This window comes from Dendrobium catenatum, unplaced genomic scaffold, assembly GCF_001605985.2.
Source record: "Dendrobium catenatum unplaced genomic scaffold, ASM160598v2 fragScaff_scaffold_1063, whole genome shotgun sequence".
Classification (NCBI taxonomy): domain Eukaryota; kingdom Viridiplantae; phylum Streptophyta; class Magnoliopsida; order Asparagales; family Orchidaceae; genus Dendrobium; species Dendrobium catenatum.
Window position 1 is genome coordinate 236,221 of NW_021319525.1, and position 21,426 is coordinate 257,646.

A 21,426-nucleotide genomic window follows, 5' to 3' on the forward strand; every position below is an offset into this window, starting at 1 on the left:
GGGGAATTCAAATTCTCAAGTGGGCGCAATTAATTCCTTAATGGGGTTAATGGGGGAAAGAGGGAGAAGAGGCCGGCGGTGGGGAGAAGAGAGGGGGAAGGGGTTTAAACTGAAATTATTTCAGTTTTAATCCAAATTAGGGGGGGATCAATCACTTCCTAATTTGAAATTTCAAATTAGAATATAGAGGATTTAATGGGGCAATTGGCGGGGAGAGAGCATGTTGGGGGGGGGGAGGCCGGCGACATGCTCAAGGAGAGAGGGGAATTATGGGGGAGAGAGGGGGCGGTTTCTAAACCGTGGATGATGACGCGGATAAGTATTTGAAAACTCCACTATTAAAATAAATTGAAATTGACTCAATCATGTAACTTTCTAATTTGGAATTCCAAATTTGTGAAAGAATTCAAAATTTGAAATCTTCAATTTCCAAATTCACAAGTGGGATGCTGGAGTGGAGTTGGCCGGGAGAGGAAAGGGGCGGCGGGAGGTGGTCGGGTGGGCTGTGGGGTGACCGGCGGTTGGGGGAAAACCCTAGGGCGGCGGCAAGAGCAAGGCCAAGGGGAAAATTTGATGAGCTCTCTAGGGGAAAAAGATTTAAGCAAGCAAAGTAAATAATAAACTAAGATAACTAAGAGAACTCACAAAGAGATCTCAAGGGAAGCACTCACCAAGAGAAACTCATGCACTCACTAAGAGAACAAAGCTTGAAATTTTCATTCAATCAATATATCCAAAATACAAAATCTAGCCTTTATATAGGCTCCACAACATCGGAAATAAAAAGACTACAATTGCCCTTGGGCAAAAACAAACACTACTTCCCTCAATAGGGGTACAAACGTAAAAGACAAAATATAAATGACATGAACAATAAGACATAAAAAATAAAGACTCTGAATCAAGGCCGTCGATCGACGTCTCCGGCGATGGTCACATGTCGGAATCTGATGCCTCATCGTTTCCCCCGGGTGGGAGAAAGCTCGACATGTCGAGCGAGGGTCCTGAGAAACTCTCGTACAAGCCCAAGATGTCGGGATCCAGTCTCTGTATCTCCTCACGATCTAGCCACGTGTCCTCCGTCTCCGGCTTTCCTCAACGCACTAAGTATCTTTTGGCGACCGCCGTCCTGGTGGAAATGATCTCAGCACTGAGTATGGTTTCAATCTTCTCCGTATTATGTAATGGGGGAATTTTGGAAAGTGGGGGCAGGCTGGGGATCTCACAAGGTTGGACTCACAAGGCTCAAGATGTAGTGGATTTTCAGGGTTAAAATCAGGTCCATCAAAGGCTACTAGATCCTCTATGTTAAACGTGGGATTCATGTTGAAACCTTCGGGAAGGTCCAAGACATAGGGCATTACTGTTTATTTTTGAAGTTATTTTTAAAGGGACCTGCTCTTGCATGAAGTTTCTTAACGGCCCTGGAGGGAACCGCTCCGGACGAATCCGAACCATGAACATAGTCTCCAAACTTCAACTTTGAAGCGTCTTTAAGATCAGCATTAAGTTTGTACTTCTCATTACTTGCAAGATTTTTTATTAATTCCTTGATACAATTCCTGGATATGCGATGCAAATGCAGATGCAGACTCTGACACCCTAAAGCAATAACTCATGGGGAGTAAGTCTATTGGCTGCCTAGGTTGGTACCCATAAACAATCTCAGCGGGGCTCATACCGGTGGTTCGATTGACGGAATTATTGTAGGCAAATTCGGCAATGGGTAGTTTGGAATCCCAATCCCTAATGTTTGATCTCAACTAAAGTCCTTAGAAGTTTCCCGAGCCTCCTATTAACGACTTCCATTTGGCCGTCCGTTTTGGGGGTGAAGAGGCGATGGAGAATTTTCAGCTTGGTCACCATCTTAAATCCATAGAGTCTTCGCATAATAGCTTGTAAATTTTACACTCGATCTGACACATATTGGTCTTAGGGAGTCCATGGAGTCGGACAATCTCATCAAAAGTAAGTTTGGCAATCCTAGAGGCATCAAAAGTTTCAGCCAAGGAAGGAAGTGGGCCAATTTTAGAGAAACGATCTACTACGACATGATGGAATCGTGCTTCTTTAAAGGTTTTGGGTAAGACCTAGGACAAAATCCATACTAACGTCTTGGCCAAGGGCAGTTGGGAAAATCAGGGAGTGGGCAGTAGAGGCAATGTGTTTTTTGTTTCTCTGCTTAGCTAATTGCAGGTATGGACACGTTTTGATTAGCCTAGTGACATCGCGCTTAGGATGGGCCAGAAAAATCTACACTCGACGCTGCGATAGTCTTAGCTTGTCCAAAATGTCCAGCTAAACCTCCTGCGTGTAGCTCCCACACAAGAAATTTCAAGCGGAGAGAGGTGTTGGGGATACACAACTTCTGAGACTTGAATAAGTAACCACCTCTAGCAAGAAATCATCTACGGATGGCTTATCCGCTGCCATAAAGTAACGCATATATATCTTTAAGTCAGTACACTCCTGATAGTCGTCCTTGATGCGTTCGAATCCGACAACTTTTGTTCTCTATTTCTCTTGTGACCATTAATCCTACGGCTTAAAGCATCGGCCGCCTTATTCTCAGTTCCGGCTTTATGTCTGATAGTGTACGAATATTCTTGTAAGAACTCAACCCAAACGACCATGACGGGCATTTAACTTCTTTTTGGGAGTTGAATGTATCTCTCAAAGCCTCATGATCTGAAAAGATTACAAACTCCTGGGGTAGCAGGTGTGTCTTCAATAACCTAAGGGACTGAATGATTGGCATAAAATTCCTTATCGTAGGTAGAGTACCTTTGTCGTATGTCATTGAGTTTCTCGCTGATAGTATGCTACCGGAGTCCCCATTACAAGACTCCCATCCGATCCCTGATGCCGTCACAAGTTACACTTCAAACTTTAAAGAAAAATCTGGGAAAGACGCATAACATGGGTTCTGTGACCATTCTTTTCTTAATATCGCTCAAACGCTCTGGTTGCGGCAGTTCGTCCAATGAAATCCCCTTTCTTTAAGACAATAAGTTATGGGGCTACAATGGGTGCCTGCAAATGTTCGAATAACCTCCGATAGAAAGTAACCAATCCTATGAAAACTTCTAACATCCCGGATATTCTTAGTTCTGGCCAGCCAAAAGCCGCACCTTCTCGGCGTATCTGCAGATTATCCCTTGAGTAGAAATAATAAAATCCAAGCAAAAGGTCAGCACTTATCGTGAGGAATTTAACCTTAGCAGGTGTTAGCGAACAGCTGTTCTTTCCTCAAAACCTTCAGATTAGACTTGAGTTATATGATTGAGTGCTGAATCCACCGAAAGTGCTGTAAATTAAGGAATGTCATCCAATAAATAAACTACCTATGAACTTTTCCCCTAGAAAAAGGCCTAAAGACTTGTTTCCATAACTCTCATATAAGGTATTTAGGGGCGTTGCTTAGTTCCAACACGTACGTCCTAAACAAGTTCCACTCATAAAGTCCTAATCTTTTAGTTTTGAAGGCCGTCTTTCGCAATTCAATCCCCGGGAACGGATTTCTAAGTTTTGATGATTTACCCACCTTAAGAATCTATTTGGAAAAGAGAGTGCCCGGTCATCATGTCCAGCCATGTCATCTAACCGTAGGAATGGGAAATCTAATATTTGACAGTAATCTTGTTGATAGCGCGGCTATCAACACACATTTCGCCACGAGCCGTCCTTTTTTGGGAGTTAAAAGAGCAAGGAACAGCGCAGGGACTTAAGGCTCTTCCTTAATGAATCCTCGTTGTTAGGAGTTCAATCGACTTGTTTTCTAAGCTCAGAGTGTTCAGTCGGGTTCATTTACGTAAGTGAGGAAGTGTTGGGTAGGATGCCCCTGGCGTACCAAGTCTTATAAAGCGTTGGCTGTATGTCCCTCGCACTTGTGGCTATTGTGTTAGGTCAAATCTTCTGGGGGAAAAACAATCCGCAAAGTTTTCAAGAAAGAGGCTTAACGATCAATCGTGGGATTGGTTTCTTTCCTGGTCCCTCATCTATTCTTTCTCTAGCTTACTAGGGTTCATACCAGGGTTGCTCTTGTGGTGATCTCAGTTTCCACCTCCTTCGCAGTCAGGTAAATAGTGATGGCTTTACTTTTGCTTGGCTGATTCGATAGGCTTAGCTTCAGTTTTTGGGGAGTTTAGGTTGAGGATGGGCATAACCTTGATTCTTCTTTTCCATTAATGTTACGAACACACAGGTTGTTCGTCCCCCATTAAATATGGACGTCTGTTGTCAAATAACAAGGCGACAAGGATAATTTACCTACATCCATGGTTAGAAACATCGAACCAAAATCTTGTCTTGAAATCCCCACAAATTCTATCGGAATAGGCTTCGATCCTTAATTTCTATTGTAGTCGAATTGATCCAAGAAAACCTTATACGGATTTGGGTGCGGGGTCCACCTTTAAGTTTGAGCTTGGAGACCCATGGCCTGACGAGACTGCGTTGGATACACTTCCACTAATCTATGAATAACCTGCAGCTCTTTTCCCCCCTCCGATCTTAATGAAGTATGAAAAATTGAGGTTCTTACGCCAATCATCACTTAACTTAGGTTTGGGCCAAAGGCACACCTAACAACTTTGTAAGGTAACGGTTCCTTCTTCAGTAAAAGAGTCTTCTTCCTCATCCCACTTGGTGTAAAGTACCAAAATTAGTCTCAAAGTTTCTCTTCCTCTTCGTCCACCTCTTCAATTATGGTGACTCTTGTAGGACTAAGAACATTGCGAACAAATGTTGTTCCGTACCCTTTGAACACCTATAGCACTTGGTTCCAGAATTGGGTTGGGAGCGGGTCTCGCTCGGAGCTTTTACCCTTTGAGGTCCGTACGAGGTTGGGCCGAACAAAAGCAGGGGGTTCGGTTTTGCAGCGATCCCGAGGGTCGGGTTTTTAGATTGTTCAGACGAGGTTTACGAGTTCGAACGGGAGGAAAAAAGTGCCCTAGTTGGGAGTGGGGTTCTAGAAATATCTTCGAGGTCGGAGAACTAGGCTACAGGCCTTGCCTCTAATGAGTCTACACCTCGAGCAAAGAGTTCCGTACGCAGGTTCTTCCCTAGGCCAGCTCTAAAACATAGAAGGATTTGGTTGGGGTGGCAAGACCTCCTCGCATTGCAAACGGATTCAGGAAGTCGTCCAAGGCCGAAGATGTAGTCCTTTTGACGGGCTTGCTCCCCTGGTCAGTCTAATTCCATTTATCAAGGAGCCTTTCGGTAGTAACGAAGGAGCGAGATATTTTCTCTTAAGTCCTGTTTCATCGTCCTCCAAATCCGTGATAGGGTGTTCGCCTCGAGCTTCGCGCATAATTCCCATAAGTTGGTCCAATACAGTTGGGCTCGGCCCGTGAGTTTTCATTTTCAGCAATCTAACCCTTCCTAGCCCTCCGAGATGTTATACCTTTGAAGTACTTATCCATGAATTTGAGGCCAACCATGAAGCTTGGGGATCGAGGGTCCCATCGGTAAGTTGTGCATCAATTCTATGTTTTTTCACAACTGGGCCAATCGTTTTATCACGCCAAGGATTCTCAATCTCATACAGGATTCTTGATGGGGTCTCGTGTTATGGCGGTACTTGTCTCTAAGGGTGGCCATGATCGGCTCGGTTTCCCTCGTCGTTAAAGGTGAGTGAGGTCGTTGACGGGGTGTAAAATCGCGGGTTCCAATACGCTCCTAGTTTATCCTAGCCGATACTGGTTAATCTTCTAAAAATCCCGCTAAGTCCGTCTGAGTGTTAACGAATTTTGCCTGCGTAACAGTTCCTAAATTGGCCCAAGATGGAGGTTCTAGGGTAGCTTGGAGGTGCATTGGCGGTCCATGGGATTGGTTAAAGGATGAAGGGGTAGGGTATGGGGTGGAGGACAACACTTAAATGGTTCCAGAAACAGCTCCTAAAACCTCCAAACAGCTACTTGAATGTCGGGGAAGCAACCTAACACAGTGGGGAAAATGGCTTAAAGTGATAAGGGTGAGTTTGTTGGTGTTGGACAGCACTAGACAAAGGTTACGGGTACCTAACAGCCACTAAACAGTGCAGGGAAAACTCTGGACAGCAGGAATTTTAAAGTGTAGCAAAGTGACTTAGGTGAAGCGGTGGGTGGGGTTAAGTGACCAAAACTAACACTTGGTAACTTTAAGCAATGCCCTGTTTAGCCATGAAAATATGATTGCTGGAATTTACTGGACAGCAAATATAAGCAAGTAAAATATAAATATTTTTGAAGCAATGTTATGCATGTAAACGATTAATGGCAAGCTAAGGGGAACTTTTTCCTAGGGATGCATCTAACATGAGCAAAGGCATGCTAGCCATGCTCTGATACCAATATGATGTGAATCCAGGAATCGAATCTTATGAAATTAATAGAAGTTCTTATAAATAAAGATCATACATCCTCTAGCTTTACTAAATTGACGATTCAAAGGAAATCTTGAAAGTTAACCAGCTTAGGCAAGAAAAATTCAGCAAAGTTACAAAGTTCAATAAAATAAACGATTTCAAATACAGTAATGCAAATGATTAAATTCAACTAGAATCCCAGGGTTAACAAAGCGATTGTCTGCACTTGAGGCCAGCTCTCATTTTACCTACTCCTAGCTTGTTGGGAGAAAAGAACACACACGATTGATGAGACCCCCTAGGGCGGAATGGTGCGTAGATCCGTAGCGGAGGAAGAGGTCGGCGCGCGGGTTCGTGGAGGTGGTGCAATGCGATCGCTTCAACGTCCAAGTGTAAACTGAAAAATGATCGTCAACGGTCTCTATTAAGTGGGTAACGATCCGGCCAAATACTCCTCGACGGTGTCGTCGAAGTCGAATCCGACGTCAAGAAAGATCGGGATGTCACTCGCCTGCGGTCGTCGTATTCAACCCGAAGTTCCATTCGGGAACCTCCATGCATCCTTGGAGGAGTAGGAGGTGGTCGCCGCAACACGTCTCCAAGGAGGAGAGGAGGGCGGCGGGTAGAGTTAGGGTAAGAGAGGCCGGCGGGTGGGTAATGGGGTTGAGGAGGGTGGGTGCAGGAAACGAATCCAAAACTGAAAGAAATTTCAGGTTTTAGAGAAGTTTAGGAGGGGAAATTCAAATTTCTCAGTGGGCGCAATTAACTTTCCTTAATGGGGAATTAAATGGGGGAAAGAGGGAGAAGAAGGCCGGCGGTGGGGAGAAGAGAGGGGGAAGGGGTTTAAACTGAATTATTTTCAGTTTTTAAAATTCCAAAATAGGGGGGAATCAAATACGTCTAATTGTGAATTTCAAAATTAGAATCATGGGATAATTTAATGGGGCAATTAAGGGAGAGCATGATTGGGGGGGGGGGGGGGGGAGGCGGGCATGCTCAGGAGAAAGAGTGGGAATTATGGGGGAGAGGGGGCGGTTTCCTAAAAACGTTGGTGATGAGTGGAAAGTATTTGAAAACTCACTATTAAATAAATTGAAATTGACTCAATCATGTAAAACTTCCTATTGGATTCCAAATTTGGAAAGAAATTCAAAATTTGAATCTTCAAATTTCAAATTCCACAATGGGATGCTGGAGTGGAGGTTGGCCGGGAGAGGGAATGGGCGCGGGAGGTGGTCGGGTGGCTGGATTGGGGTGACCGGCGGTTGGGGAAAACCCTAGGGCCGGCGGCAAAGAAGCAAGGCCAGGGGAAATTTTGAAAATGAGGGTCTCTAGGGGAAATAAGATTTAAGCAAGCAAAGTAATAATAAACTAAGAATAACTAGAGAACTCGATAAAAGAAGATCTCAAGGGGAGCAACTCACCAAAAGAGAAACCTCATGCAACTCACTAAGAGAACAAAGCTTGGAAAAATTTTTCATTCAATCATATCAAAATACAAAAATCTAGCCTTAATATAGGCTCCCAACATACGAAAATAAAAGACTACAATGCCCTTGGGCAAACAAACAAAACACTACTTCCCTCATGGGGGTACAAACGGAAAAGACAAAATATAAATGACATGAATACAATAAGACATCAAAAATAAAAGACTCTGAATCAGGCCGTCGATCGACATCTCTCGGGATGGTACCACTGTCGGAATCTGATGTCCCTCATGCACAGTTGTATCCACAATGCTGGAGGGCATTCCATGCAAACTTGAAGTAAAACTAGAATCAGAATCTCCACTTGTTAACTGTATTTATCGTATTTGTCACCATTTATAACTGTTTTTATAAATACACTAATTATAATGACAAAAAAAATATTACAAATGCATTGCTTTTACTTTACTCTGGATATATCTAACCAAACAAGGGAAACAGTTCTCCTGTGTTTACTTTGCAGACAACCAAACAACCTCAAAGTATTTGGAATGAACTACATTTACTTTACACTGCGTTTACTTCGCAGGCAACCAAATAGCCCCTTACTCTCAAAGAAAATACGAAGAACATACAATACAAGTCGGTTTCTAAAGTTTTATAATATGAAAGACACGAAAAACCATCCAAAAAATTAAAAATTGTCATTTTGAGCGTATACGATCGTACAATACGATCATAATTCGTACGTACGAACAATTCAAAAACTGCTACGTACGAACCTGCACGAAAATTTTCGTGCGCGATAATCATCGTACTGTATAAACTGTTAAGAAATTTTTTTTGATTCGTTGGGACGAAAAGACGCCCCACATTTTCGTACTATGGGCGTCGTCTGTACGAACAAGGCATCGTATAGTACGATCCATTAAAAAATATTTGGGATTCGTCGGGACGAAAAGGGACCCGTTCTTTTCGTACTCTGGATGTCGTTTGTACGAAGATTAGTTCATACAGTACGATCAGTTTCAAAAAATTAAGAGATCGACGAGACGAACAAGAACGTATCTATTTCGTACTATGAACGCCGTATGTACGAAGGTCACTTTGTACAATACGAACAACACTTAAAAAATTGTCTTAGCACAGTTCGTCTAACTGCACGTAGGAGGAAATAATTGAACAAATCGTCCCGTATGAAATCAAATCGTACAATACAATTAGTTTAAAAAATTACAAATTTTAAACACTCCCCTAGTGTGTGTGCACAGTTACTCAATTACAATCATACTTTCTCAGACTCCATAAAAATAAAAATACAGACTTCATCTACAATGAACTATAATCTAATCTGATTTGAAGTCTTCAATAGTTTGGAGTAAGATTTCTCTGAAATGTTAATGCACACAAACAACAAAAGCACTATATCCAATATATGCTAGGAGAAACAGTAATTAAAACAATGAGATTTGAAATCATCAAAAACACATATGTTACAATAATCTCAACATTCAAAAAACTAAGTTGCAACAATCTCAACAGTTAGACTGCATGAGATTCTTGAATCGATAGTTTCTGATGGAGACAAGATGTTTCTTAGTTAAATTTGGAGGGAGTTATTCAGGGTACAGAGAACAATTCTTAAGAGAAGCACTGCTTACCACCCACAGACGGACGGACAAACAGAGGTTGTCAACAGAAGCCTGGAGACTTACTTGAGGTCTTTGCTTCGGAAACACCACGGATGTGGACCAAATGGTTAGCCTAGGCCGAATACTGGTACAATACCTTGTACCACTCAGCGTCTCAGTGACCCCTTTTAAAGTCCTATATGGAAGGGACCCCCCACATTTAGTACACTTAAGGAAATGAAGCAAACAAGTTTTCTCAGTAGAGCAGTACTTGGAAGAGAGGGATAAGGTGTTTGGAGGATTTGAAGAAATATCTGTTGAGGGCACAACAGATCATGAAGAAGCAGGCAGATGCACATAGGAGAGACATCCAGCTTGAAGTGGGGGAGAAGGTGATGAGGGCATCAGATTTCGACATGTGTACCATCGCTGGGGACGACGATCGACGGCCCTGATTCAGAGCCTTTATCTATGATGCTTTAGTTCTTTTCTTTTATTAGTTATTTCATGTTTCCGTTTGTACCCCTATGAGGGATGTTTCACTTATTGTAGCCCAAGGGCATTTGTGACTTTATGCTTTTATTTTTCTGTAAGCCTATATATAAAGGCTTGTATCATTGTATTGGATTATTGATTGAATGAAAATTTTTCAAGTTTTGTTCTCTTTGTGAGTGCATGAGGTTCTCTTGGTGAGTGCTTCCCCTTGAGATCTCTTTCTTAAAATTGCGTCCCTGCAAATAGAGGACAGTGGCCAATAAAAGAAACGAGAAATTATCCCCGAGGTACTTTGGACCCTACGAGATATTAGACAAGATTGGAGCAGGGGTATATCGTTTGAAATTACCCCCATCCGCCACCATACACCCAGTCTTTCATGTGTCACAGTTGAGGAGAGCTCTTGACGAGCATACAATTAATGCAGATTTACCAGCAACTTTGACAGAGGAATTGGAAGTGGTCCTTGAACCACTGGAGTTAAAAGGGGTGCGGTCGGATAAGGAGGGGAACAAAGAAGTGCTTATTAAAGGGAGGGATCTTCCTGACTTCGACGCTACTTAGGAACCATATGAGAGGGTGAAGCATCAATTTCCCTCATTTCACCTTGAGGATAAGGTGGGTCTTTGGGAGGGGGGTAATGTTAGGGCCCAACCTGAACCTGTTTGCTATAGGAGGTGGGCCCTAAAGGGGATAGAAATGGGAATGGAGGGCAACACATGGGTGGGGCCCAAGCATTGATGGGAGCTTGGGTTTGGGGAGAAAATTCAAATGTGGAGGGGGGGTTTAGGGATTATGCATTAAATAATTGTATGGTGCTTTAAGTATTCTAGTTTTGATTAGGGTTAGGGGGATCTTGAATTGGAGCTGAAATTTGAGACCTATTGTGTTTGTTTTTGGGGCTCTAAGCATGGGCTAGAGTTTAGAGAGTGGAATCTTCCTATTGAATTGAAGATTCATTGTTTTAGAGTGTTTCTTTTCAACTATTAGTGAATTTCAAGTGTTGTTTGTGGGATTTTCCTACAGTTTTTCATCAAAATCTGCTCATCTTGCTGTTTTTCTCTGAATTTTTACAAGTTTTCCTTATTTTGGTGGCTGTTTTCTATCAGATTATCAAGGTTATATTTTAGAAATTATCAAACAAGCTAGATTGCATTCATTCATTCTCTTGAGGGGAAGAGTGAAACACTTTATCTACTTTTTACCAGCTGGGATCCACTCTTACCAATACTTTCACCCCCTTTCCTTCTTATTCCACTAATGCCTCGTTGATCCCTGTGGATCCATAATATCTACTAATCAATGTATGTGCCCTTGTAATTTTTACTTCCTGATTTTATTTATTTTCTATTAGAAATTCTCAAATGATTATGTAAACACTACATAAATGTTAGAATGATGCACTAAACTATTCCCCAATCCTTGTCAATATAAATCACATATGAAGCTTAATAACAATAAAAGAAAAATAAAGATTGATAGTAACAAAAGAAATAACCTCCTCAATTAGCGTTATTTAGCCATTAGAGCTAATAATATTTAAAAATAAACATTGATAATAACATAAGAAGCTTAAGAATATATTAATTTCTAGTATGAAAAGATCTTAAAAATAAAAAATACAACAACAACAACAACACAAGCCTTTATCCCACTACGTGGGGTCGGCAAAAATAAAAATAAAAAATAAAACAAAATAATTTAAATTATTTTGGAGAGATAAAACTAAAGGCTTAGGGCCATTACCATTAGTTGCAATGCCTGAGTAAGGAAACTATGGAATATTTGGATGCCAGGGATAGAGGATAAAGAATTGTAGTGGTTACATCACAGAGGATCGGTGAAGAGGAGCCTCCATCACTCAAAAGATGTTCGGCAAAGATGATAGATGAAAAACTAATCTACAATGCAAATATTATTGGTGAAGAGAATTGACATCGAGATGTTCATTTGAAGAAGCTACTAGAGCTTGGAAGAGGAAGAATTGAAGAAATACCTTGGAAGTTTAGAAGCGAGTACAAAATTAATTGCATCTAGTAGTGTTTCTACCAGCACTCTTTTTTCAATTTCCTCTCTCTCTCTCTCTCTCTCTCTCTCTCTCTCTCTCTCTCTCCCCCTCCAAAATCTCATCCTATCTGGAAGCTTAAAGGAAAACCCCATTCATTGATCGTGTTTCATTCAATTGGAATGATCTTTTAGTCATTGTTGCATGCCGGTTACCTTCATTTAATATGCTGTTTACTATTAAATTCTGACATACTGTTAAGTTCCAAGGGTTTGTAAAATTTTCAATTGATAGTAATCAAAATGCCTGTGTTTGGAAAAACACATTTGCAAAGTGGAATAAAAACTTATATTTAGTGCAAGAAATTGTTATGGACACTTTACCCAATAAGTACAAATTTAGGAGATAAATGGTTAAAATTTACTACACACATTTATTCTGAGATGATAATTAGGCTTTAGTACCTCCTCTTGTGATACCAGCAATTATGCTTTGTTGCTTTCTTCATCTTTTTTGATAGTTAAGCATCTTTATGGAAAATCCAAACAGGAAAGCAAATAATATTGCAAACCCAACAACTACAACTGCAACTACTCTTAAAAACTCATGTTTGAACCCGAAGTAATGCCTTATAAAATCAGCAACAGCCTCACCACCAACATGCTTATCTTTTACATCTCCAAACTGTGAAACAACCAATCCATACAAAGTCCATGCGACAGGACAAGCCCAAGAATACCATCTCCACCACACAGGCATACTCTGTTGAAGGATAAAATTTTCAAATTTTTTATGGCTTTCAATATAACCAACGTAATAGGATTTCAGAGTGCGAGAACTTACAGGGCGTGGAATGACAAATCCCGAGAAGAGATTCCATATTGCATAGAATGCTGATGATACTATGGCGGCTATGTTATAATTTGGAGTCAGCCCTACTGCCATCATTCCATAATATGTGTAGTACAGGAATGTGAAAAACATGAAGAACATGTACCAAAAGAACTTGGTAGCCGTCCATTCAAACCCTATCATTGAGTAAACAATGATTGCATACGTTATAGCCTGGACCAAGATGTATGGAATCTCAATCGCAACCTGCAGTTCATTAAACTTTCCTGAAGATTTCAAGTAGAAGATGAATGTTTCTGGATATATTTGGATATGAGAAACTTGATTTTTTATTTTTTAATGTACTTGTATTTTGAACTTCTGTATTGTACTTAAACAGTGAAAGAGAACTAACCTGCCCAAATGCATATGGTAATGTTGAGTACATTCCTGTTGCTCTTTCCCTGTAAAAGACTATTTTTTCAATTGCAACTACTGGTTGAACAGTGGAAGCATTCGAAACCCCAAGGAAAATAACAGAAGAATACATGGATCCCATAGCATTGAATAGATCTTGCTGTTTGTCCCTGTGATATAAAGTTTTTTAAGAGCAATGTAAGCCTAAAATTGACTTGATGGGATGAGGATGGCGCACTTTCAGTTTTGCCAAAGCTATCACAAACTTACATTCTTTTACCAAGATCCCAGAATATTGTACCAAACAACAAAGCAATAATCCATGTGAACAAAAACCTGACTGCTGTATAAGAAGTATTCCTCCAATATGAAAGCCATTGTTTCCAAAAGCAAGCCTTGCACTGTGTAATGAAGGACTGCGAGTATTGTGTGGGAAAGTAAAGGTCACTTGAATTAGGAGGTGGTGCGCTAAGCTCTTTGATCAAAGTTTTGTTCCTTCTGCATAGCAACATGAAACCAGACATAAAACTATTCAAATCCGATAGGCGATAGCTAAAGTTAGCTTTTGGAAAGTTTAAGCAGGCTACTTACTGAAACAATTCGGAGTTCTTATAGACCTCGCTAAAATCTATCCCCAAGATTTCTTCTTGAGCAATTGTGGTGACTTCTAACATCCATGTTGCGGGATTATAGCTATCTTTAATCTTTTTTACACCATCAATTCCCTGATAAAAGTAAGTTATTAGTGTTAATCTTCCTTGGATACCTTGCATGGGTAAAATGCTTTCTTTCCTCACCTCAAAGTAGCTTATTAGATGACAAGAATGGTAACCCAGTGGACCTACATATATCTCTTGCCCACCTCTCTTCATGAGGAAAAGCTGCAATCAGATAAAGAAGATATCACTGCAATATGGTCTATACTCTATACAGCTTGCCTAAATAGAGAGATTCAATCACGCTTACAACAGTTTAATCTTTCACCTCATCAAATGCTTCAAATATATCAATACTAGGCTGATGAATAGTACAAACCACTGTTCTCCCAGTATCAACAGTATTCCTGACAGTCCTCATCACAATAGCAGCAGCCCGAGCATCAAGCCCGGAGGTAGGCTCATCCATGAAAATAATTGAGGGATTAGCAACAAGTTCAACTGCGATTGTCAGTCTTTTGCGTTGCTCAGTTGATAATCCATTTATACCTGGAATTCCCACTAATGCTTCCTTTAATGGTGTAAGTTCCACAAGCTCCATTACCTCTTCTACAAATTTCTGTTAAACAAATACTTGATCAGTGAGTTCATGGAGTTTTTTATCAGTAGCTATCAAAATGACATTGCATTATTTGTCCAATTACCTTTCTTGTTACAGAATCAACTTCATTAGGCAATCGAAGCCATGCTGAGTATATGATAGACTCATAAACAGTCACATGAGGGGAGTGAATGTCATTCTGTTCGCAGTAACCTGATACTCGAGCAAATGTTTTTTGCTTTTTTGGATAGCCATTTACAAATATGTTTCCATCTATATATCCAACTGTTTTTCTTCCAGCTAGGACATCCATCAAGGTAGTCTTCCCTGCACCACTAACGCCCATCAATGCTGTTAGCACCCCTGGACGGAATGATCCACTTACACCCTTTAGTAGCTCTAAACGGTCTTCTTGAATGCCTTTTGCCTTCATTTCCTGAAAATAAGGAATTCTTTTCGTAAGAAAAAATATTTATTGGAAAAAATAAGAGCAGCAATAGTATGTTGAACTACCTTTGGCATGTCCACTGAGTATCGTACATTGTCAAAGGTAATGGAGAGCGGTGCAAAAGGAAGAACCATTCCTTTCTTATTTTCATTGACTTCACTGTCAACTTGTGTGCTTATGTGCCTGACTTTGTTTGCAGTTTCTGTAAGAAAAATGCTTTGCTTAGATAGGTTAGAGTAGAAGTGGCATAAAGTTATAAGAAACAACTCCTTGAACATCGTAATTACCCTTGGTTTTGGACTGATCATCAAAGCTATTATCTGCTATTAATGATTGGTTTGTTGCTCTTGTTATATTTTCCTGCTGCTCCTTTAGGGTTTCTTCAGATATTGTTGGCTGCGCTTTTGTAAATGCTGTGGTTTATAAGAAAATGTTCTTCAGTGTACTTATTCTTGTGAGTTCTAAAGCTTTGACATAATTATAGAGATGTTAACTATCATGGGAAAAAAAAACTCACGTTTCAGATAGGTGAGAGCCACGACAAAGAGGAAATTGAAGAGGATTACATATCCAACCAACACACCCAGACCAATCCAATACCATTTTGCTTCAGGGAATATTCCACGAGACTTCAAGATAGATACTCCTAGAGGCTCTGATGACCCCGGAAGAATCTATAGATCCATTATCAAACATAAAAGATAAGAATGCTGGGCATCTACGGTAATATTTTTGAACTTATCCTTTTGAATGATATGGATTTTTATGTACAGGATTAAATCTTTACGCAAAGGACTCATCTGTTAAAATTTTATGTTGGAATAAGTTTGCCATGTCTGGTGTGCTAGATTAAAATCTGTTTTTGATATTTTTGATAAATTGGTGGCTTTAGTTAGCATAGAAAATAACACAATCAGGATTAATAACACAAGAAATATGTTGAACAAAATTAAATTTCTTTGCTATGTTAACTTTTTTTTTTAGAAAATCAACACTTATGTAGATTTTACGTACACTATTTTTTCAAGTTGGACAATGGAACTATTGTAGCTATCATGTGGATTGCTGAATTCAGAGATCAACTTACATGATTCCAGCTCTTTGCAAGGAACTCATTCGTTGAGATTGCATTCAGAGCATACATCAAAGGTGAGATCCAGTAACCCCAAATCCACCATTTCTTTATATCATCTGCCAAGGATTAAAAAAAATGTTGGATCAATACAGAAGCCAACAAAATAAAACCAGTGAGGTATCTAGCTTGAGCTAAAATTACACTTAGAGTTACTAGGAAGTATGCACCATGTGATAGAACGAAACCACCCAAGATCATAAGCACAAGCAATGAGAATGATCCAAATGTATTGGCAACGATCATCACTCTCCCTAATGCAGCAAGGAAACGGAATAGTCCTGATGCCATTTGGTTGACGATTAGGAGCAGAAAATACTGTTTAAAAAGCCTGCATGGAGATAGTCTTATACTGTTAGTTTAATAATTTTTTGTAAGATTGATCAAACCATTTCTAAAGATGGATTTGACATTGTTCTACCTTCCAACAGCAGGATCAAATCCTATGACATAATAAGTGACAAACACCCAAACTCCGACTTCAATGAAAGATATAGGAATCTTTAGAATCCATGATGGAAGTGCATATGCCCATGCTGGATAAAAGAGGTAGTCTCTTTGTTTGTAGAACACCGGGAGCTTCATAATGGTCAACGAAAGGTCTGAAAATCCATTAAACATGATCATAACTATTGAGAAGAAGAGTGCACCCATGTGAATGCCCCCGTTTGCAACTGAATCACGATGAATGTTTGTCCTTAAGAATAGTGTCATAACAACGAATGACATGATCATGAGCTGGTGAGAGAACTATAGTCAATTGGTATATCATAGATCATGTTAAAACATTAACCGCGGTTGAAAATGTCACTTGCCTGAAAAGCTCTAAATACATATACAAAAGAATTACGTTTCATCAGTAACCATTCTCGTGAAATACATATTTTTAATAACTCCCTCCTACTAACACCATATTTTGTTGTTGTTAGAGCAGCAGGATGGCTTTTGGTCTTGTCAAATGAGATTGACAGCTCAGTCCTCAATTGCTCACCAACGTGGAATGAGTGGAATGCCTCGTTGAATTCATTTGCAGTCACAAATCTATAAGTTTCATCTTCGAGTGTCCAGTATTGTTGTTGATCTTTTCTTGAAGTGACCTGAAAGCCAATTAGATTTTGTTATCACCTTAAAGTTTCATAGTATGTTGTCTACTAATTTTGAACCTACTTCCTGTAAGAAGTCTGCTACCCCTTTTCTCTCTGGGCATTTGAAACCCATTGTCTCAAAGAACTCCAGGACATGCTCTCGAGGACCCTGGTAGACAATCTGACCATCTGAGAGAAGAATTATATCATCAAAGAGGGAAAAAGTTTCGGGCGCTGGCTGGAGCAAGGAAATGACCGCTGTGCCATTTAGTATGTGAATAGAATGTTTTAATGAATTCACAATCTGAAAAGTTGTCGAGCTGTCGAGGCCAGTGGATATCTCATCCATGAATAAAACTTTTGTAGGCCCAACAATCATTTCACCTGTGTCAAAGATTGAATGGTCATTTAACATAAACTGAGAGGTAAACCACAAAAAGGATGCAATCAAAAAAATTATATCACGAGAAGTAGAATATGTTATATTCTCATAGACTAATATCATTATTTGATCTACCTGTTGTGACCCGTTTCTTTTGTCCACCTGAAATGCCTCTTCTCATGTTATCTCCAACTATGGTGTCAGCACAAACTTCCAAATCTAAAAGCTGTAAGAACAAATGTAGATAGAAAAAGATTTAATCATCTGTATAAAGAATGACCATCTTCCCTTTCGGCAAATATGTTTATATTTTGTATGTGTTTATTTGGTGCCAATTATTGTTATATACCTTCAACATGTAATCTGTGATTATGCTGGCCCTCTGATGCTCGATAAAAGTTGCCTGTAGTTTATGGAAGTTAGCTTGCTTTACAGTGGGAAAATTTTATCATAACACCTACTCTGGATGAATTTTAATTAATCACATCAATGATCCAGTGTATAAAAATGTAAGATGAGTTTATTTCAACACCTTCATAAATACATCAACATCATGGTCTGGCTTTATGTGTGCTTCCTTCTCTCTTCTTGCTAGTTCTTCTAACATGTCTACAAAATTTTCAACAAATATATTAAGCTTTTTTTTTTTCTTCTGAACAATATGTCGAAATATGTGTTACTGATTGCTAAGATATAATAATTAAGCCACCATAACGAGCACCGACTCCCTGACATCTTGCAGAGAATTCTAAAGTTTCACGAACTGTCATCTCCCCAAGATGGACATCATGCTGACTAATATAGGTAGCAGTTCTTTGGGGCACAAATTCTTCCATTTGATGGCCATTGTAAGTTATTTTTCCTGAAATCTTTCCCCCCAAAATAGAATAATATATGATGTTAATATGTTGGTTAAGGGTTCATGAAAAAGGAATATTATACTAAGGCTTCGTTTGTGACAGCTTCCTTACTGTTTCATAAAGTAGCTTTTTAGTACAAAAATTAAAATTTTTATACTAGAAAGTTGTTTTATGAAACAGTAAGAAAGCCGTCCCAAATGAAGTCGACGGCTTTCTTTTTTGCTTCTTAAAGCATTTTTTTAGTATAAAAAAAGAAAAAAATTTGTAATAGAAAACTGCATTAAGAAGCAATAATAAAGCCGCCCCAAACGAAACCTAAGTGGGAGGTTTATCATCACCTTAATATCGGAGCCTAACTTTCCTGCCAGTGCTAGCAATAAAGTTGTCTTTCCCGAGGCTGGGGGTCCTAGGAGTAAAGTCATCCTGCAATTTTCAAAATGTAACTTCATCCACAGGAGAAACGACATTTCATTTCAATTTCATTTCTATAGCTAGAAGTAGAAACTAGAGCAATACCTTCGAGGCTTGATGATTCCACTAACATCATTAAGTATAGTTAATGGTTTCTTCTTGCTTGGTAATATACGGAGGTAGTTGGCAAAGCCCTGTTACGACAAAATGAAATTTAAACTAAGCATTTCCATCATGATATAACCATACATTATTTTTCAGTGTTTTCTTATCATATTTTATGATTACCTCCAGGGCATTTAAAGTAAAATTTAAGAAGGTTGGTGTTCCTCTATTTCCCACAATTGCTTCTGCTTCAATTCTGAGGTTCTCATAACGCACTTCTATGGTGGGTAGCTCAATTCCAACACTGAAAGAAACCCATGCAGAGATTTTGAAAAAAAAAAAAAACATTGACAGACGCTGATAATGTTTACCTATCGATGCGGTCCTTGAGCTTCAACAACAGTCTCTCGTGATCTTCCTCCGCAACTCTTACCAGTCTCTGTAGCAATTCCCTTCTTTGTTCAGGCGCAAGGTTTTCTATGTCAACTTCCTTAGTTCCTTCTTCCAAGTGGAGTAAGCCCTTGTGCAGTCGACTATAGGTTGGAAGCTTTTCAAGTGCTGCCCATTTGAGAACCTCAAGGTCATCTTCTTCCTTTACCGATTTAGTGAAGGCATCCTCTCCTCCCCAAATTTTTGAGCTCCCTAGTCTTCTTAGGCTACTTAATCTTATTGATTCCCCAACCTCCATTGAAACCAGTAAACTCTCAATCTCTTCTTATCTCCTTCCTCTTCTAGTTACAGCAGAAAAAAAAAAAGTAAGAAACGAAGATGAAAACATCTCTCCTTCTCAGCTTTGCGTGTGTTCTACCTTTCAAAATTATTGCAATGGCTGGAATGGGATGGGTTTGTAGAGTGTTTTAAATAGGTTCATAAGCGCTGGAGAAAACAAAGTAGGAATGCTACTTGAACATTATTTAGTGTCACGTTTCACAACTAGTATTTCAATAGTTTCCTGCAAACAAGATCATGTTGTATTCTTTTGATCTTGACCAAGTTGCGCCTCTCCTATCTTTCCACCCGCACAAAAAAAAAAAAAAAAAAGTCTTGTTCTTTTTTTGTGTAGAATTTAGCTACTTCTATATTCCCATGCAATTCAAATAAATTCTTATGTGCGGAGTTCGGACAGGAAGAATCGTTCGGATATGTGAGTGTATATGCAGTACGTATCAAACACCACTTGTATACAGTATATACACTCAAAGTCCGGACGATTCTTCATGTCTGAACTTCACAATAATTTCTCTATAATTTGGTTCCCAAAAAATTGCTTTTCATTCAAATTTTGCCATGTTTGCCATTTCAGTTATGTGAGTTCTCTGCTTAGTGGATGGAAAAGTGGCCAATATACATACAAAATGCCTTCCCGCATTAAAAAGCTGAGAGAGACAGATCACCAGTCCTCAGTGCCGGAGCTCCTTTAGTTTAATAAAACAATGCCACTCCCACCACCTGCCACATGTCTTGATGGAGCTATGGTAGCCACATGGCATCCGGTGAGAGTATGGTCGGGGAAAGGTCCAGTGGTCAGTGGATTATTAATTTAAACACACCATCAATCTTCCAAGAAGTGCTCATCATTTTAGGGAAATTATTACGTGCGGCGTCCGGATTCGTCCGTGGCGAATCCGGATGTGCCACATCATCCGGGACCAGTGCATCCGGGTGGTGTGGCACGTCCGAATTCACCTCCGACCAGTCCGAACACCGCACGTAATAATCTCTCATCATCATTTTGACATTTCTAGTTGAGACACTGTATTGGAGGATGGTCCAACCCACAAAACATATAATGAGATTAAAGGGTTGAGATAATGCTTTTTAGGTGAGTTTTTGGCTTTGTTTGGAATAGATTTTTTTATTATTTTCTAAAGCAGCTTTTTAGGAAATAATTTTTTCTTTAACAAAAATTTCTTGCATTAAAAAACTATTTTAAAAAATAATAATAAAGCTGTTCCAAATGGAACTTTCATTCCATTTATTTCTTCTTTGGCTTCTGATGACATTCATGTAATTAGATAAAACAAAGGATTGAAGCAAGCACTGATCCAAGAGCTTGCTTGATTCAGAGAACCACAGGAATTCAAAAGGAATCGAAACTTTTATTTTGATTAGAACTAAATAAATTAAAATTGGCTAGCTGCAAAAGTTGGTCTAAGGGCCTAAAATTCACACAGATTTATTCCCTTTTCAGCCTGTTTTTTTTTTTGGGAATTAAATTTTTTTTTTGGGGAAGTAGTTCCCAGAAAAAGTAAAATGATTGCTTGGGTTGACTTTGAACAAGTAATCATTTCTTAGGCCATTTAAGCCGCATCAAATTCTGTGCTATACACAACTCTCCTTGCCCTATTGGTTGAGAGCTTAGGCTTCCAATTAAGAGGTCCAGGGTTCGAGTCTATGTGTATGCGTTGTGTGTGTGAGTTTGCCTTAAATGGCCTAAATGTCCCAAAAAAAAAAAATTCTGTGCTATTGTGTTGTCCTAAACTTCGTTAAAGCTGATACAAACGTTTATAACTTTCTCACAGTTTTTTAAAATAAAAATTTTAATTTTTTAATTAAAAAGCTGCTTTAAGAAGCAACAAAAAAGCCATCCC

General features: G+C 39.5%; 1 protein-coding gene and 1 long non-coding RNA gene across 3 annotated transcripts in view; one reads left to right on the plus strand and one right to left on the minus strand.

The window, feature by feature from the left end:
- Nucleotides 1–20,740, plus strand: part of LOC110095162 — a 27,454-nt gene extending 6,714 nt beyond the window's left edge. The window contains exons 2-4 of the long non-coding RNA XR_002302940.2: nt 15,385–15,583; nt 18,202–18,307; nt 20,139–20,740. This is a non-coding gene — a long non-coding RNA (uncharacterized LOC110095162). The remainder of the gene's footprint in view (nt 1–15,384; nt 15,584–18,201; nt 18,308–20,138) is intronic.
- LOC110095160 (ABC transporter G family member 36) lies at nt 12,239–20,041 on the minus strand. Of its 2 annotated transcripts, XM_020820579.2 has the most exons (24): nt 19,207–20,039; nt 19,019–19,139; nt 18,836–18,924; nt 18,658–18,742; nt 18,169–18,328; nt 17,992–18,068; nt 17,809–17,862; nt 17,595–17,685; nt 17,160–17,461; nt 16,808–17,089; nt 16,414–16,730; nt 16,163–16,323; nt 15,948–16,051; nt 15,378–15,534; nt 15,148–15,273; nt 14,926–15,062; nt 14,516–14,848; nt 14,140–14,430; nt 13,953–14,036; nt 13,747–13,880; nt 13,426–13,653; nt 13,154–13,325; nt 12,751–13,005; nt 12,239–12,669 (listed from the first exon to the last, which is right to left on the minus strand). In XM_020820579.2, the coding sequence occupies exons 1-24, from the start codon at nt 19,521–19,523 to the stop codon at nt 12,412–12,414; spliced, it is 4,335 nt and encodes a 1,444-aa protein (XP_020676238.1). In that variant the 5' UTR covers nt 19,524–20,039; the 3' UTR covers nt 12,239–12,411. The 2 variants fall into 2 exon arrangements, with proteins under 2 accessions (XP_020676238.1, XP_020676237.1); XM_020820578.2 differs by having other exon boundaries at nt 13,747–14,036; nt 19,207–20,041.
- Nucleotides 20,741–21,426: the final 686 nt, after the last annotated feature.

Bases quoted from the DNA above. Each gene is read 5' to 3' on its own strand.
- LOC110095160 (XM_020820578.2), bottom strand. From the start codon at position 19,523: ATGGAGGTTGGGGAATCAATAAGATTAAGTAGCCTAAGAAGACTAGGG. The intron at 17,863-17,991 runs GTGTTGAAATAA...CATAAACTACAG, and splicing joins ATGTTGATGTATTTATGAAG to GCAACTTTTATCGAGCATCA. The intron at 15,063-15,147 runs GTAATTACGATG...TTTTTCTTACAG, and splicing joins TGATCAGTCCAAAACCAAGG to AAACTGCAAACAAAGTCAGG.